This window comes from Camelina sativa, chromosome 6 (genome assembly GCF_000633955.1).
Source record: "Camelina sativa cultivar DH55 chromosome 6, Cs, whole genome shotgun sequence".
Classification (NCBI taxonomy): Eukaryota; Viridiplantae; Streptophyta; class Magnoliopsida; order Brassicales; family Brassicaceae; genus Camelina; species Camelina sativa.
In genome coordinates this window covers 15,458,597-15,472,515 of record NC_025690.1, presented here as the reverse complement: position 1 = coordinate 15,472,515, position 13,919 = coordinate 15,458,597, and the positions used below count along the sequence as shown (strand labels likewise).

The 13,919-nt window shown below is 37.2% G+C and overlaps 5 protein-coding genes and 1 non-coding gene across 7 annotated transcripts in view; 3 read left to right on the top strand and 3 right to left on the bottom strand.

Annotated features, from left to right (window-relative positions):
• The window catches only part of LOC104699097 (cytochrome P450 76A1-like), a 3,151-nt gene extending 1,398 nt beyond the window's left edge, over window positions 1-1,753 (top strand). The window contains exons 2-4 of the mRNA XM_019246522.1: window positions 16-268; window positions 491-906; window positions 1,036-1,753. Coding sequence (XP_019102067.1) covers window positions 16-268; window positions 491-906; window positions 1,036-1,659 — 1,293 coding nt within the window. The 3' untranslated portion in view covers window positions 1,660-1,753. The remainder of the gene's footprint in view (window positions 1-15; window positions 269-490; window positions 907-1,035) is intronic.
• Window positions 2,180-3,036, bottom strand: LOC104791557 (peroxiredoxin-2E, chloroplastic). Its single transcript, XM_010517476.2, has one exon. It carries the CDS (start codon window positions 3,002-3,004, stop codon window positions 2,306-2,308), a length of 699 nt encoding a protein of 232 aa, XP_010515778.1. The 5' UTR covers window positions 3,005-3,036; the 3' UTR covers window positions 2,180-2,305.
• On the top strand, window positions 3,911-4,528 carry LOC104791556 (putative F-box protein At2g33200; the record flags this gene model as incomplete). The annotated part of the gene is made up of 1 exon (XM_010517475.2): window positions 3,911-4,528. A coding segment is annotated over one exon (597 nt), but the record flags the coding sequence as incomplete, so codon positions are not given.
• On the top strand, window positions 5,072-8,319 carry LOC104791555 (bifunctional enolase 2/transcriptional activator). The gene is made up of 13 exons (XM_010517474.2): window positions 5,072-5,416; window positions 5,690-5,753; window positions 5,933-5,997; window positions 6,084-6,131; window positions 6,222-6,308; window positions 6,389-6,469; window positions 6,574-6,756; window positions 6,851-7,066; window positions 7,153-7,347; window positions 7,426-7,476; window positions 7,552-7,692; window positions 7,798-7,854; window positions 7,950-8,319. The coding sequence occupies exons 1-13, from the start codon at window positions 5,351-5,353 to the stop codon at window positions 8,028-8,030; spliced, it is 1,335 nt and encodes a 444-aa protein (XP_010515776.1). The 5' UTR covers window positions 5,072-5,350; the 3' UTR covers window positions 8,031-8,319.
• TRNAL-UAA lies at window positions 8,824-8,906 on the bottom strand. Its single transcript has one exon. It is a non-coding gene; the product is annotated as a tRNA-Leu (tRNA).
• On the bottom strand, window positions 9,289-11,730 carry LOC104791554 (CBS domain-containing protein CBSCBSPB3-like). Of its 2 annotated transcripts, none has more exons than XM_010517473.2 (2): window positions 11,579-11,730; window positions 9,289-11,335 (listed from the first exon to the last, which is right to left on the bottom strand). In XM_010517473.2, exon 2 carries the CDS (start codon window positions 11,256-11,258, stop codon window positions 9,582-9,584), a length of 1,677 nt encoding a protein of 558 aa, XP_010515775.1. In that variant the 5' UTR covers window positions 11,259-11,335; window positions 11,579-11,730; the 3' UTR covers window positions 9,289-9,581. The 2 variants fall into 2 exon arrangements, with proteins under 2 accessions (XP_010515775.1, XP_010515774.1); XM_010517472.1 differs by having other exon boundaries at window positions 9,289-11,289.

The following is a 13,919-nucleotide window of genomic DNA, read 5'->3' as shown; positions in this document are numbered from 1 at the left end:
CGGAAGATTTACGAGGCGATGAAAGGAAGGAAGAGTAGTGACACCTCGCTCATCACGGCTCAGTACGGTGCGTATTGGCGGATGCTGCGGCGACTCTGCACCACTCAGTTCTTTGTCACGCGCCGTCTTGATGCTATGAGTGATGTACGTTCTAAGTGTGTTGAGCAGATGCTTCGGTTCGTCAAGGAAGGTGGCCAAAACGGTGCGTATTATATTAGATTTCCTTTTATCAACAACACATGTGTGACGCTCAGCAACAACGTTCTTGGTACTCACTGATACAAACCATTTTAGCTATACATATATATCATTGGTTGGTGTGATTATATAATTATTCAAAATATTATGTTACTTATTTTTAGGAGAATTTAAAAGTTTCAAAGTTTTAAGAATTTAATTTTCTTTTAAGAATTATCCTTCGTATATTAATTAATTATATTGATTCTAATGTATATTTTATAAACACTTTTACAAATTTATTTCTTATCAGGTACAAAAACAATCGACGTGGGGAGATACTTCTTCTTGATGGCGTTTAACCTCATAGGAAACCTCATGTTTTCGAGAGAATTGCTCGATCCCGATTCAAAAAGAGGGTCCGAGTTCTTTTACCACACCAGGAAAGTGATGGAGTTCGCCGGGAAACCCAACGTTGCCGATTTCTTCCCTTTGCTAAGATTCATTGACCCACAAGGAATCAGAAGAAAAACACAGTTCCACGTGGAGAAAGCCTTTGAGATCACCGGAGAGTTCATCAGAGAACGATCAGAGGTTAGGGAGAGAGAAGGGAGCGACGAGAAGACAAAGGATTACTTAGATGTTCTTTTGGAGTTTCGTGGCGGCGATGGAGTCGACCTAGAAGAACCTTGTAGCTTCTCAGCAAGAGATATCAACGTTATTGTTTTCGTAAGTTTTACCCGCCATATATCTCGATTTTGTATTTGTCACTTTAATTATGTGTTTAGAAAAAGTTTACATTTAATTATATAAGAGAAAACGTCAAATATTTTTATACAATTTAAATTTTATTGATAGGAAATGTTTACGGCAGGGACGGATACGACAACAAGCACGTTGGAGTGGGCACTAGCGGAGCTACTACACAACCCAAGAACCTTAACCAAACTCCAAACCGAACTCCGAACATATTTCAAATCCCCTGACCAAAAGCTCCAAGAAGAAGACCTTCCCAACCTTCCCTATCTCTCAGCTGTTATCATGGAAACCTTAAGGTTACACCCACCTCTGCCTTTCCTAGTCCCACACAAGGCTATGTCAACATGTCACATCTTCGGCAAATACACTATCCCCAAAGAAACACAAGTCTTGGTTAACGTATGGGCAATCGGGCGCGATCCTAAAACATGGATCGACCCGGTTATGTTCAAACCGGAAAGATTTATATCCGACTCGAATCCCCGAGACTTCAAGGGACAGGATTTCGAGTTCTTGCCGTTTGGATCGGGTAGACGGATGTGTCCAGCTTTGCCTTTAGCGTCACGGATCTTGCCGTTAGCCATTGGATCGATGGTAAGGTCGTTTGATTGGGCCTTGGAAAATGGGCTTAGCGCAGAAGAAATGGATATGGGAGAAAGAATTGGTATTACATTGAAAAAATCTGTTCCTTTGGAAGCGATTCCAATTCCTTATCTAGGCTAAGCAGTTATTTTTTTTTTTAATCTTTGTTTTCTTCACATGAATGTGTACTTTTTAACACTTACATACCCAAAGCAATCCAATATGTATACCCCAAAAGATGCGAATAAGGCGTTATTGTCAATGAATTGATTCGGTTCAACTGACATAGCCGAAGTTGACCACATTTGGTGTTATTGTCATTGTCATTGTCTTCTTTTGTAATATGTGCATCGATGCAAACGTTAGCACGTAAGACGTGGCATGCAATTAGCAACCAAAGCCCCAACGTCTGTTCCAAAAGAGATATCTTTTGTGGGTCTCTCCAATCTCCCATACATAGATGTGCCTTTTGGAGCATTCCTTTGGGTTTAGTTGCTAAACAACCTTACTAATAGTTAGATTAGATTTCTAGAATATTCTGAGCAAACCACTCAACAACAGTCATCATCAAACGACGTCGCTAGACTGCCTCCTACCGGTACCAAATCAGAGAACACCAACTTCACAAACATAGTGACATAAAACGCAAACGCTAATCCAATGTTCACAAAACAAAACGCCTCTGATTCATTTATTCCAGTTTACAAATCCAACGATTCGTACATCAGAAAAAGAAACTAAACACAAAAGTAAAACACAATTCAAACAAAGAAGAAAAATTTCAGAATCAGAGAGCTTTAAGCATATCCTCAGCACTACTGTTAGTGAAAGCACCACCTTCTTCGAGGTTCAGAACCTTCACAACACCATCCTCAGCCAGAATCGCGTATCTCCTTGACCTAACTCCGAGTCCAACAGGCTTATCCCTCAAATCCAATTCAACTCCAAGCTTCCCTGTGAACTCACCGTTTCCATCGGACAACAGCATCACCTCGTCGTTGATTCCGAGGTCTTTCCTCCACGCTTCCATCACGAACGCGTCGTTGACGGAGACACAGGCGATTACATCGATGCCTTTAGATCTGAGCTCTCCGGCTTTGGATACGAATCCAGGGACGTGTTTCTGCGAGCAGGTCGGTGTGAATGCGCCGGGGACTGCGAATAGGATCGCTTTCTTCCCGGCGGTGAGGGATGAGACGGTTACTGTTTTGACGTCTCCGGTGGATGGATCGAGGTATGAGAGAGTTGAGTCTGGGAGCTTGTCTCCGACGGAAATGGAGGCGGTGACGGGTGTTGTCGCGAAGGATCTGGTTGCGGCGGAGCTGGTGCGGCGGCTGCGGAATCTGAGAGAGAGGTTAGGAGCGAGAGAGCGATTGAAGGAGAGCGGCGCGGTGAAGGATACGGTGGGGGAAAGTAACGGCTTAGCGACGGAGATAACGGTTGCGGAGGAGGAGATGAATCTAGAAACGGAGAGAGATGTCGCCATTGATGCTGTTTAGGTGAAGAGGGATGACTTCAGGTTTGTGATTTGTTTAAGATGATGAGACAGATTGGGCCTTAATGGGCTTAAATTGTATCTACCGTATGGGCCTGTATGTTTACTTTTTAAGATATTTAGGGTTTAAAAGTCAAACCCTAATCGCCATTGGTATCGTTAGCACTACGGAGACAAGAAACAATGTCTAGAATTCGTAGTGATTGGTCCAACCTTTGTTCCGATGTTTTGAGAATAATCTTTGAAGGATTAGGGACTAAAGATTTTCGTCGAGCGAGAACTGTTTGCTCACATTGGTATGATGTTTCAAGAGAATGTACGCTACCTATGTATCTATTGCGAATTCTTTTTCCACGAAGATTTGACTTATTTGTACGATCCCAGTGAAAACAAGTTTGACAACCTAGAAAACCTCGGATTCGATTTCTCGAAAAGCTTTGTTATGGCTAGTTGCAGCAGTTGGCTCTTGATGAATAATCGTAGTTTCTTATATCTTTTGAACGTGTTTACTAGCGAGACGATCGATCTTCCATCGATGGAGTCATGTCAAGAACAAAGAGACGATGAATTTGAAGATTTCATCAACTCCACGTACAAAAGAAAAAAGGTAATAAAATATTTTCCTGCCAAGAAGATAAAACATAGTATAATCAAAACTTGTGGTATTATTAATAAACTGAAAAACTTGTGTGTTTACATCATAGTTTCGATGCTTTAAATAGATAATACAACAGACGCAAATAAGAGTTTCATCTCTTCTACTTGTGACGTTTAGACAATACGACACAATCTAAACATCACGACTCTTAGCTAGAAACTAACTTATACAAATGTGACTTTATGTTATACAAAACTCAATTATGTCCAACACTCCTCCTTAATTGAGTTTCTCTTTGACTTTACGTTGTAGCTTGGAACCACCACGACCAAAACAGCTTGTTCACGATTAAGAAAGGAGATGACTATTGGTACACTCTTGAAGGCGTTAACTGTGTAAACATGGCGTATAAAGACCACAAGCTTTACCTATTTACATTTGATAGCTACGTCAAGATTTTTGATTTCTCTGGAGATTTCCCTAACAAAGTCACCCGAGGAAACCCGTACCGTAACCATCCGTTTCGCTATGATTTGCAACCTGAGGAATCCGTTTGGAAGGTGAAGGTTGCGATTACAAACTCGGGGGATGTTTTGATCGTTGTGAGTATGAAAGGGTTAGAAGAGAAACGTTTCTTTAACATGTTCAAGATGAATATGGAAAGTGGTGACTGGGAAAGAGCAGAATCTCTTGCAGGTGAGGTGTTGATATTTGGTCATGGTGTAACAATCAAAGATGTTAATGGTTTGGGAGTCAAGAGTGATTCAATCTGTTTTGGTTATGATGATCTTTCCCCAAGTGGCTGTCTTAACCCAACAGAAAAAGTAAGTCTGGTGTGTTTGATCTTGCGACAAGTTCTGGAAGAGTTTCTGGTTTGCTCCTGGACATGTTCGTAAGTCTTCGATCAGAAGTCTAAAAGATGCCAACAGAATATCTTGATGAAAATTAACAGCTGAAGCAGAGCACCAACTACCAAGTAGATTTAATATTTTGGTTGATAAAAAATTAGCCGTCAACAGAATATTCCTTTTTATTTTTGTTGTCGCTTTTTCATTAGTGGAAACTACGTGTTAGATTGTTAGGGGAGGCTTGCTTTAGCAAAATAGTTAACAAAAATGATTTAGCAACCAAATTTTTTTTTTAAAATGATCAAAAGCAAAAAGATGCCAAAGGAATATGCGTCAACCTGAATTGTGCTGCGAGCCTGCGACTGTGATTCCTCCACCTGTCCTTAGGTTATGTTTGTGTTTACAACTTTACATGCACTGCACTTGGTTTTCTGGTTAATTAAGATTCTAAAATTACATCATCAATCATCATGGTCCATGGAGCTTATAATTTATACTATATAATAGCTAGTCAAAACCAATATATATATATATATATATATATAAATATGATCGAATAAATATTTAGCTTCCTTATTCGTTAATTACTTGTTCTAGTGTTTAAGCTAATTCCCCAAAGTTACTTGGGCAAGAGAGCAAGAGCTAAAAAAAAATGTAAACCTAGCCATTTGGTCATCTGCAAAGGTCGGCTGCGTGCGACGCAGCGTTTTAACGTTTTCCATTTTTATTTTATTTTATAAGATCGTACGGCGATTAATAGTTTTAATCCGACGGCAATATATATACGAAGCTAAAGCCTAAAGAATCACATTAGTGTAAACTGTAAACCAAAGCTTTGCCAAGTGTTCAGTGTTCTTGATCAAAAATTTTGTATAAGATCTAATCAAACAAATGGCTACTATCACTGTTGTGAAAGCTAGGCAGATCTTTGATAGCCGTGGAAACCCTACCGTCGAGGTTTGTTAATTTTTTTTTTAGCTTCCTTTGAGTTACTTCTCTCGTAGATAGATCCGTTTGGATGATGAGTATTTAAAATAGATTATGTTTTCTGTGACCATCCATCGCTCTGTTTTTCTTTTTTTGGTTACTAAGATTGCTTTGTGAGTGATATGGATGATCAATGTTTAATCTATTTTGCTCTGATTGGATTAACGGATCACACGGTTTTGATTAGCTTTTCACCGATTGATTCGAAAACTGATTATGGAGTTTATCTGTTTGATGATTTAGGTCGATGTCCACACATCCACCGGCGTTAAGGTCAGAGCTGCTGTTCCTAGTGGAGCTTCCACTGGTATGCTGTTTTTNTTTTTTTTTTTTTTTTTTTTTTTTTTTTTTTTTTTTTTTTTAATTTATTTCTTGTTATTGTTATTTTTGTCTTATGTAGTAGACAGATATGTTTGGTTAAGATTATTACATAGTGGTGGTTTGTTTTTTGAGTCTGTTAACTTGTTATTGTAACATCTTGCATAGGAATATACGAGGCTCTTGAGCTGAGGGATGGAGGATCAGACTATCTTGGAAAAGGTGTCTCAAAGGTGAGAGTGTGGTTATTGTTGGTGATTATGTAGTGGGTTTGGTTTTCGAAACAGAACAAAATGTTTGTGTGAATTGGTGTCTGTAGGCTGTTGGAAATGTTAACTCAATCATTGGCCCGGCATTGATTGGCAAGGTGACCCCCCTGTTAATTAAACCCTTTTTACATCAGAAGTTTCTTATGTGATTCACTTTCTCAAGATTTGTGTGTTTTCGCTTGTTGCAGGACCCAACTCAGCAGACTGCTATTGACAACTACATGGTTCACGAACTTGATGGTACCCAAAACGAGTGGGGATGGTGCAAGCAAAAGGTGCTTTTTTAGATTAATACTTCTTGTTTTGTGGATTCACTTGAGATATTGAACGATGATCTTCTTGTGTTTGCTTACAGCTTGGCGCCAATGCAATTCTTGCTGTTTCTCTCGCCGTCTGCAAGGCTGGCGCTGTTGTCAATGGAGTTCCTCTCTACAAGGTTTGATCATCTCTTGCAACCATTAGCACAAAACATTGCCACTTTGTTTGATAGTACAAAGATCATCTCAACTCTTTTTTATTTTTCTTTGTATCCTTGTGCAGCACATTGCCAATCTTGCTGGTAATCCAAAGATTGTGCTGCCAGTTCCTGCCTTCAATGTCATCAACGGTGGATCCCATGCAGGAAACAAGCTTGCAATGCAGGAGTTCATGATTCTCCCTGTTGGAGCTTCATCCTTCAAAGAAGCCATGAAAATGGGTGTGGAAGTCTACCACAACTTAAAGGTAAATCGTAGAATCATTTTGGTGAATTATATGATTTAAGAACATTTCTTTTATGTGACTAATTCACTCTTCTTGCTCTCATTTGGATTTTCAGTCTGTGATTAAGAAGAAGTACGGCCAGGATGCAACAAACGTTGGTGATGAAGGTGGCTTTGCACCAAACATTCAGGAGAACAAGGAAGGTCTCGAACTGCTCAAGACTGCCATCGAGAAGGCTGGATACACTGGCAAGGTTGTCATTGGAATGGATGTTGCTGCATCTGAGTTCTACTCATCAGACAAGAAATACGACTTGAACTTCAAAGAAGAGGTGATCACAATCATTTTCTTTACTTGAGAAGAAATCAAGAACAATGCTCTCAATACCTATCCCCTGCTCTGTTTTTGTATATGCAGAACAATGATGGTTCTCAGAAGATTTCTGGAGATGCTCTAAAGGACCTGTACAAGTCATTCGTTTCAGAGTACCCAATTGTGTCCATTGAAGACCCATTTGACCAAGACGATTGGGAGCACTATGCTAAAATGACCGCTGAGTGTGGCGAGAAAGTTCAAATTGTCGGTGATGATCTCTTAGTCACCAACCCCAAGGTTCTGCCATTGTTACCTTAGAACTTTCTCTCTCTTTCTCAAAGTGCTTATATCTCTAACACTCTTATACGGATGCAGAGGGTTGAGAAGGCAATTAAGGAAAAGTCTTGCAATGCTCTTCTTTTGAAGGTAACATCCTCACTCACAAAGTACTCTTATCTGCCTTTGAATAATGTTAGTAACTCTTTGTGCATGAACAAACAGGTTAACCAAATTGGATCTGTAACCGAGAGTATCGAGGCAGTTAAGATGTCAAAGAGAGCTGGTTGGGGAGTAATGGCCAGTCATCGTAGTGGAGAGACCGAGGACACCTTTATTGCTGACTTATCTGTCGGTTTGTCAACCGTAAGTCAAAATTTAACATCATATAGCAAGAAGTATCCCATTGTATTTTTTTTCCAAATTATATCATGATATCGAGTCTGTTGGTATTGTTGTTATATAACACAGGGGCAAATCAAGACCGGAGCTCCTTGCAGATCAGAGCGTCTTGCCAAATACAACCAGGTTTAGTATCAAAGATGTCTTGTTTTTTTTTACGATCACAATAGATTGGTTCATCAGACTGATGAGCGTAATGTTGTGTGATATAATGAATGTAGTTATTGCGAATTGAAGAAGAGCTTGGAGCAGAGGCAGTGTATGCAGGAGCCAACTTCCGCAAACCCGTCGAGCCATACTAGAGAGACAGAGACTCAAAACAAATCTGAGAGTTTAATTGATACTGTACTTGAGGTTTTTAAAAAGGCTAAATAAAGGATTTGTGTCTCAGCTGAAATGGTTTGGTTCTACTTTCTGGTAGAGAAGCCTGAACAAGAAGACTGTTGGATTTCATGTGAGTTCTGCCTTTTCAAAAGACAGTAGCCTTACTTTATATTAATGTTAGAGCTTTTGTTTTGTTATCTCGTGTTTCTTTACGAGATTCACAAGGTCACATGTCTCTTTGATATATATTACACAATCTAACGTAAATCAGAGTCCATAGTTTCGACTAGTTGTCCTCAGAATCGGAATCAGAAACCGTATCATCGGTACTAAGCTCTTCACTACCGGCTACCGCATTCATCGATAGGGTCTCCACCAGCAGACAAGCTAGTCCAAAGCCGTACTGTATCTACACTACCAAGTAGCTCCTTTGTTGGACATTGAGGCATGTACTAGAGAACATTGTAGCGATTTCTCGATTTCAAAAATTGTAAAGCCCTAATGAACCCCAAGTGTCCGGAGATGTCTCCAAGGATTAGCATGACATTTTGTTGGTGTAAAATTGCCAACTGCCTCACAAAGAAAAGAAAGTTGACTAAAATATCTAATTAATAATAAGCTAGTAACGTAATTGCTGGAAAGGAAATACCTATTCTATAAAGTAATTAATTAATTTCTAAAATGAAAGACTAATTTCCTATTTTGATAATGCTAATATTAAAAAAAAAAAAAAAGTAAATAAAAGGGTATCGATCTGTGGTTAGAATAAAATGCAGGCTGTGGGGTTCGAACCCACGCGCACTTATGTGCAGAAGAACTTAAGTCTTCCCCCTTAACCTCTCGGGCAAACCTGCTACTCTGTTAATTCAGCCACTCATACATAAATATAACCTAATAAACTAAACAAACTTGGTACTATATCTTTTTGTTTTGCTCGACTCATTTCAATCGTCGTATCTTACCTCTCACATAATGAATGATAATGTCCTTCTCTGGAGATTGTGATTTCTTTGTTGGTTTGCGTAATATGAAAATAATAACTACACCACATATCCACAGATCACAAGTGACAGTGTGTATGTAGCTATGCCTCAGAATATTGTATCAAAAACCACAAAATCAACAGGACATTGATAGATCACACTCTGTTCCTCATATCCACACAACAATCGCGCTGGGTAAGTAACAGTATGACACAAACACATCCACGAGTCAGAAGCAAATACATACTTTCAATTAGATCAAATACCAGAAATTGCAGTGGAACAATATTCCTTGGTTTTATCTTCTCTGTTTCAGAGGTTTTAACATAAACTCTGTTAAATGTAATACTCTCTTCTTCACAGGGATTTTTCCCCATTAAGTTAAATATCGTAGGGACATAAAGTTTGTTTTTTTGCATCAGCAAAAACAATGTAAACCCAAAAGACAAATGAGACAACTTGTATAAAAACTTACCAAAATAGAAGAAAAAGAGTTTTTTTTTTTGTTTTTGTTTTGCCTCCCAAACAGTTAAGCTTCAGCAAAATTCAGATCTTTGAACGTTTCAAGTAAATAACTACGGCTATGCTTGTTAGAACAACAGCTCCTGTAACCACCACATCACCAAGCCATGAAACCAATCCACTTCCTCTATCTCGAGAATCCTCTATCTTGAGTTGAGTGGTTTCTGAGCTCAAGCTCCTTGTTGACTCGGTGAAGTCCAGATGCAGCCTCAAAACCTTTTGTCCTGTAGACCTAGCAAGCGTAACAGCACCAACCAAATCACTATCCGATGTAATCAAAACCTTATCACCTTCATCATCCTCATATATAATCTGAGGCCGTTGTTCCACACTGTTGTTGTCGCTGCCAATTCTTTGCATCACAATGCCCATCAGCTCTTCTAGGTTTTCAGCTGCGGAAGTAAACCGATGTACACGGCCCTTAAGGTCTTCGAATTTGAATGAAAACGAGTTTCCAAGTCCTAGAGATGGGTAAGAACTAAGCTTCCCAATATCTGCATGATGCATCATTGCTGACATTTCGCTTTGAGTGTCGGAATCATCAGGTGGCTCTAAAGCAAGAGCTGAATCCCAAAACTTCTGCATCATCGTGTTAGCCATATCATTCACAGCTCCAGAACTGTTCTCGACCATAGAAATAGCTGCGTGAGTAATCTGAAGAACGTCAACACAAGCTGCAGCGGTTCCATCTTTGTCTATTATAGGAAGATGTAGAAACTTCCCATCATGCATTATGTGCAACGCATCAAGAATCGTTGTCTCAAGCGATGCACATTCGGGGTTCGGAGTCATAACCTTCTCGACAAGAGTCAGTTCAGAAGATAAGTTCTGCGCCACCACTCGCATCAGAATGTCCTTTGAAGTCAAGATTCCATGGATTTTGTTCCCAACAGAAATGATAACAGAGTTAACCCTCAAATCCCGCATCTTTTTCGCAGCAACATAAACAGGATCTGATGGTGCTACAAGTGCAACCTTTGAATTGTCTGTGATAATCGTTGACAAGGCTGGCTTAAACATTCTCTCCCTCAAGGTTTCAATAAAAGCATACGGAGCAGAGTACCCGCTACCCCATTGCTTCTCTACACCTTCCACTGCAGCTGCTAAAGCGCTACCTTGCTCTGCAGCTTTCTCCATCCTCGAAATCGCATCGTATAAACACTTTGTGATATCCAACAAAGCAATAACTTCACCGTTCTCTACAACAGGCAAGTGCCTAAATTTCCCTTGAACCATCTTCTGAAGAGCTTCAAGCGCCAATGAATCAGAAGTAACAAAAATAGGATTCCTAGTCATAACCTTAGAGACCAAAGTTTGATCAGGTCTCAACCCTTCAGCAATCACTCTTGTAGCTACATCTTTATCAGTAACAATCCCGGAGAGAAGCGCACTTGAATCAGTCAACAAACAAGCATCAACACGCCTAGCAGCCATCCTTCTACAAGCATCAAAAACAGTGGTTCCTTCAGGGATAGTAAGAGCTTTCGATAACCTAAGCTTCTTCACTGTTCTCTCTCCATTAGAAGAAGGTTGAGATTGAGGTTGAGGAGGAGGTGAATTGGGTTTAGAGGTGTTCCCACCATTAACGCTTCCGTTCTCTGATTGGACTGATTTCTTGGAAGGTGGTGGTCCTCGGCGTACACTTGAAGTAGTGCTTCTTCTCCCTGATGTTGAAGACGGACCCGTCGCTTGAGTACTCATATTCAATCGATCTAGGGATGTCTTTAGATCCCTGAATCCGTAAAAAAAAATGATTCCTTTAGAAAACAAACTTGTCTCTGCGAATGAAAAATTCAACCTTTAAATTCTAACACCGTCAAAAAATTTATATAAGCACAACAAATCTGAATAAACCCAAATTTCACAATAAACAAGATTTGTTATGAGAATCCGACGCGCACATACACGCATCGAAGGTCGTCAAAAAAGGATTAGAATTTAAGAGGCCAAGGGAAGGGAAATAATAAAACAAACTTGAAACCCTAGAATAATGAGTAGAAGATTAGGATTTTAGGGTTTACCTTTCTTCTTCAACCTCTTCTCTCTGAGCAATTTTGTTAGAAAAAAAATAACCAAACGGCTCTTAACAATTGTGTTCAGCCATTTATCGAGTTTTCATTGGCTGTTCTTTTGATTCCGTGTGTGTGGTGGTTCGCCTCACCACTTTCGTCTTTTTTTTATTATTATTAATAATATAATGGACAACTTGTAATAATAAAAATGTAGGTACAATTTAATGAGTTTTTCTATAGTATAGAAGATCCGTAAAACAAAAGTAACAAAGCGGGAATTTAATGTTGTCTGATAATTGTCCATAACTTTACCCTTTCGTTTTCAAAAGTATGAAATTTGAATCACCAGCAATCTTTTTTTAGAAAGATATTAATCTTTTGTATGTATTTTTATTAGATTTTAATTTATAGAAAAAATTTGAAACTTTCACCAAAATCATCAAAAATAAATAAATGAAAAAAATTTAAGAAGTGCTAGAGAATATTTTATAATTTTATTAGTTAGTTTTCTAAAATCTTGTAAAGTATTCCAAACATGTTTTTGTGATACTTTCTATGACTTGTGAAAAATATATAAAAAATCATAAATAATAACATAATAATTGAATTCATTAACAATCCTAGATTTGTTTTTTGGTTTTAATTGAATAACAAATTTTTTTTTATTGATTCTATAAAAGTCTGGATCCAATAACCCAAATTTAACAAATTTTAAATGATTTTTTACAACTCATAAACTAATAACACTAAATTTTAACAAAACTTAACAAATTTTGATTTAATAACAACAAATTCTACGTAATATTAAAAATCTTTAAATTGCTATTTAAATCTCAAATTAATAACCCGTAAAAAAGTTGATGGTTCAAATAAAATACCAAATTTTTAATAGAAATTTTTAAATAAAGATTTGTGTGGGTTAAAAGAAAAAAAAATGGTCAAATGATAAAAGAAAACAAAAAAAAGTATTGACAAGATATAATGCACGCAAGTAGCTTCTCTGGTCAACTGGACCCATGACTCTTCTTTGCTAGAACTTACAAGTGAACTCTTTTTTTCTTTTTAATTATCTAGATTTTCCATTCATATATGAAACGATTACAAAACTGAGCTAAGCTACGAAGGGCATTCCCATTGCACATATTTATGGAGGATGTGAAGAATAAAAAAAAAAAAAAAAAGACGAAAAGGTGGAGAAATGAGAAACAAGTGTCTCTGCCAAGAGTTATACAGATACTGAATCAGAATGAATCTACAACTGTCATAAATTGATTGGTTAAGTAAACAATAAAAAAATAAATAATTAAATTAAAATAAAAGTATTATTATTTAATTCTTTTGATACTCAGAAGATAGTATAACCAATGTAATTGCTCTAACAGCAACTCCAATTGATCCTTAAACCTTTAAAAATTTGAGGGTTTTTAAGTTCTAATAGACCTTTAAACCTTTAATTTTTAAGAGTTTGAATAGTGAACTTTCAAATTTGGGGGTGCACTATTCAGTCTTTTAAAATTTTACATATATTTCATTTTAGTCTTTATAACTTTTCTATCTTACAAAAAGGTCTAATAAGTTTAATTGTTTGAAATTTATCTATATAAATTAAATTGTTTGATTTATATCTATATATATATTCTATTATTTGAAATATATCTATATAAATTTTTTTATTTGAATATATCTATGGAAATAATTATATTGAATAACTTTATATTTTACATGTAATATTATTTTATATATTTGATATATATATATATATATTATATGTTGTTTTATCATAGAAGTTATTGTATTTTATTAAATATTGTTTGATATATTTTTTCATTGTGTATTTTATATTTATCTATGAAAGTTTTGTGATTATAACAAATTATTTGTAAGATTGTGGATTATAATGTAAATAGAAAACTTTTTAGAAATAAATTTGAGGATGTACCATTGGAGTAAGTCACCTTCAAACCTTTATTTTGTAGATGGACTCCCTTTAAAATGAAGGCATTGTTGGAGATGCCCCAAGACAAGCTGATTTAAACATAATCAACTTAATCCTCCAAAAAATAGGAAGAATCAGAGTCAAAGAATTCATGTGACCATCTAGGAAATCCAATGGCAACATGTAATTTTTTCTTTTAGTAGCTGACCATCAGTTTATTTTTCTTCTATATAGTATTAGCTTTTTTACGTAATGCAATGCATCTAGTAATCTTAAAGAAAAAGAAAATCATCGAATAACCGTTGTCATCCCTGAACTGTAAAGTGTACCCAGGACTCTCATCTTTTTATTTGGCTTCTTTGGCACATTTGGAAGTTGCAGAAACGATATGATAATATTCAATCATCAAATTTG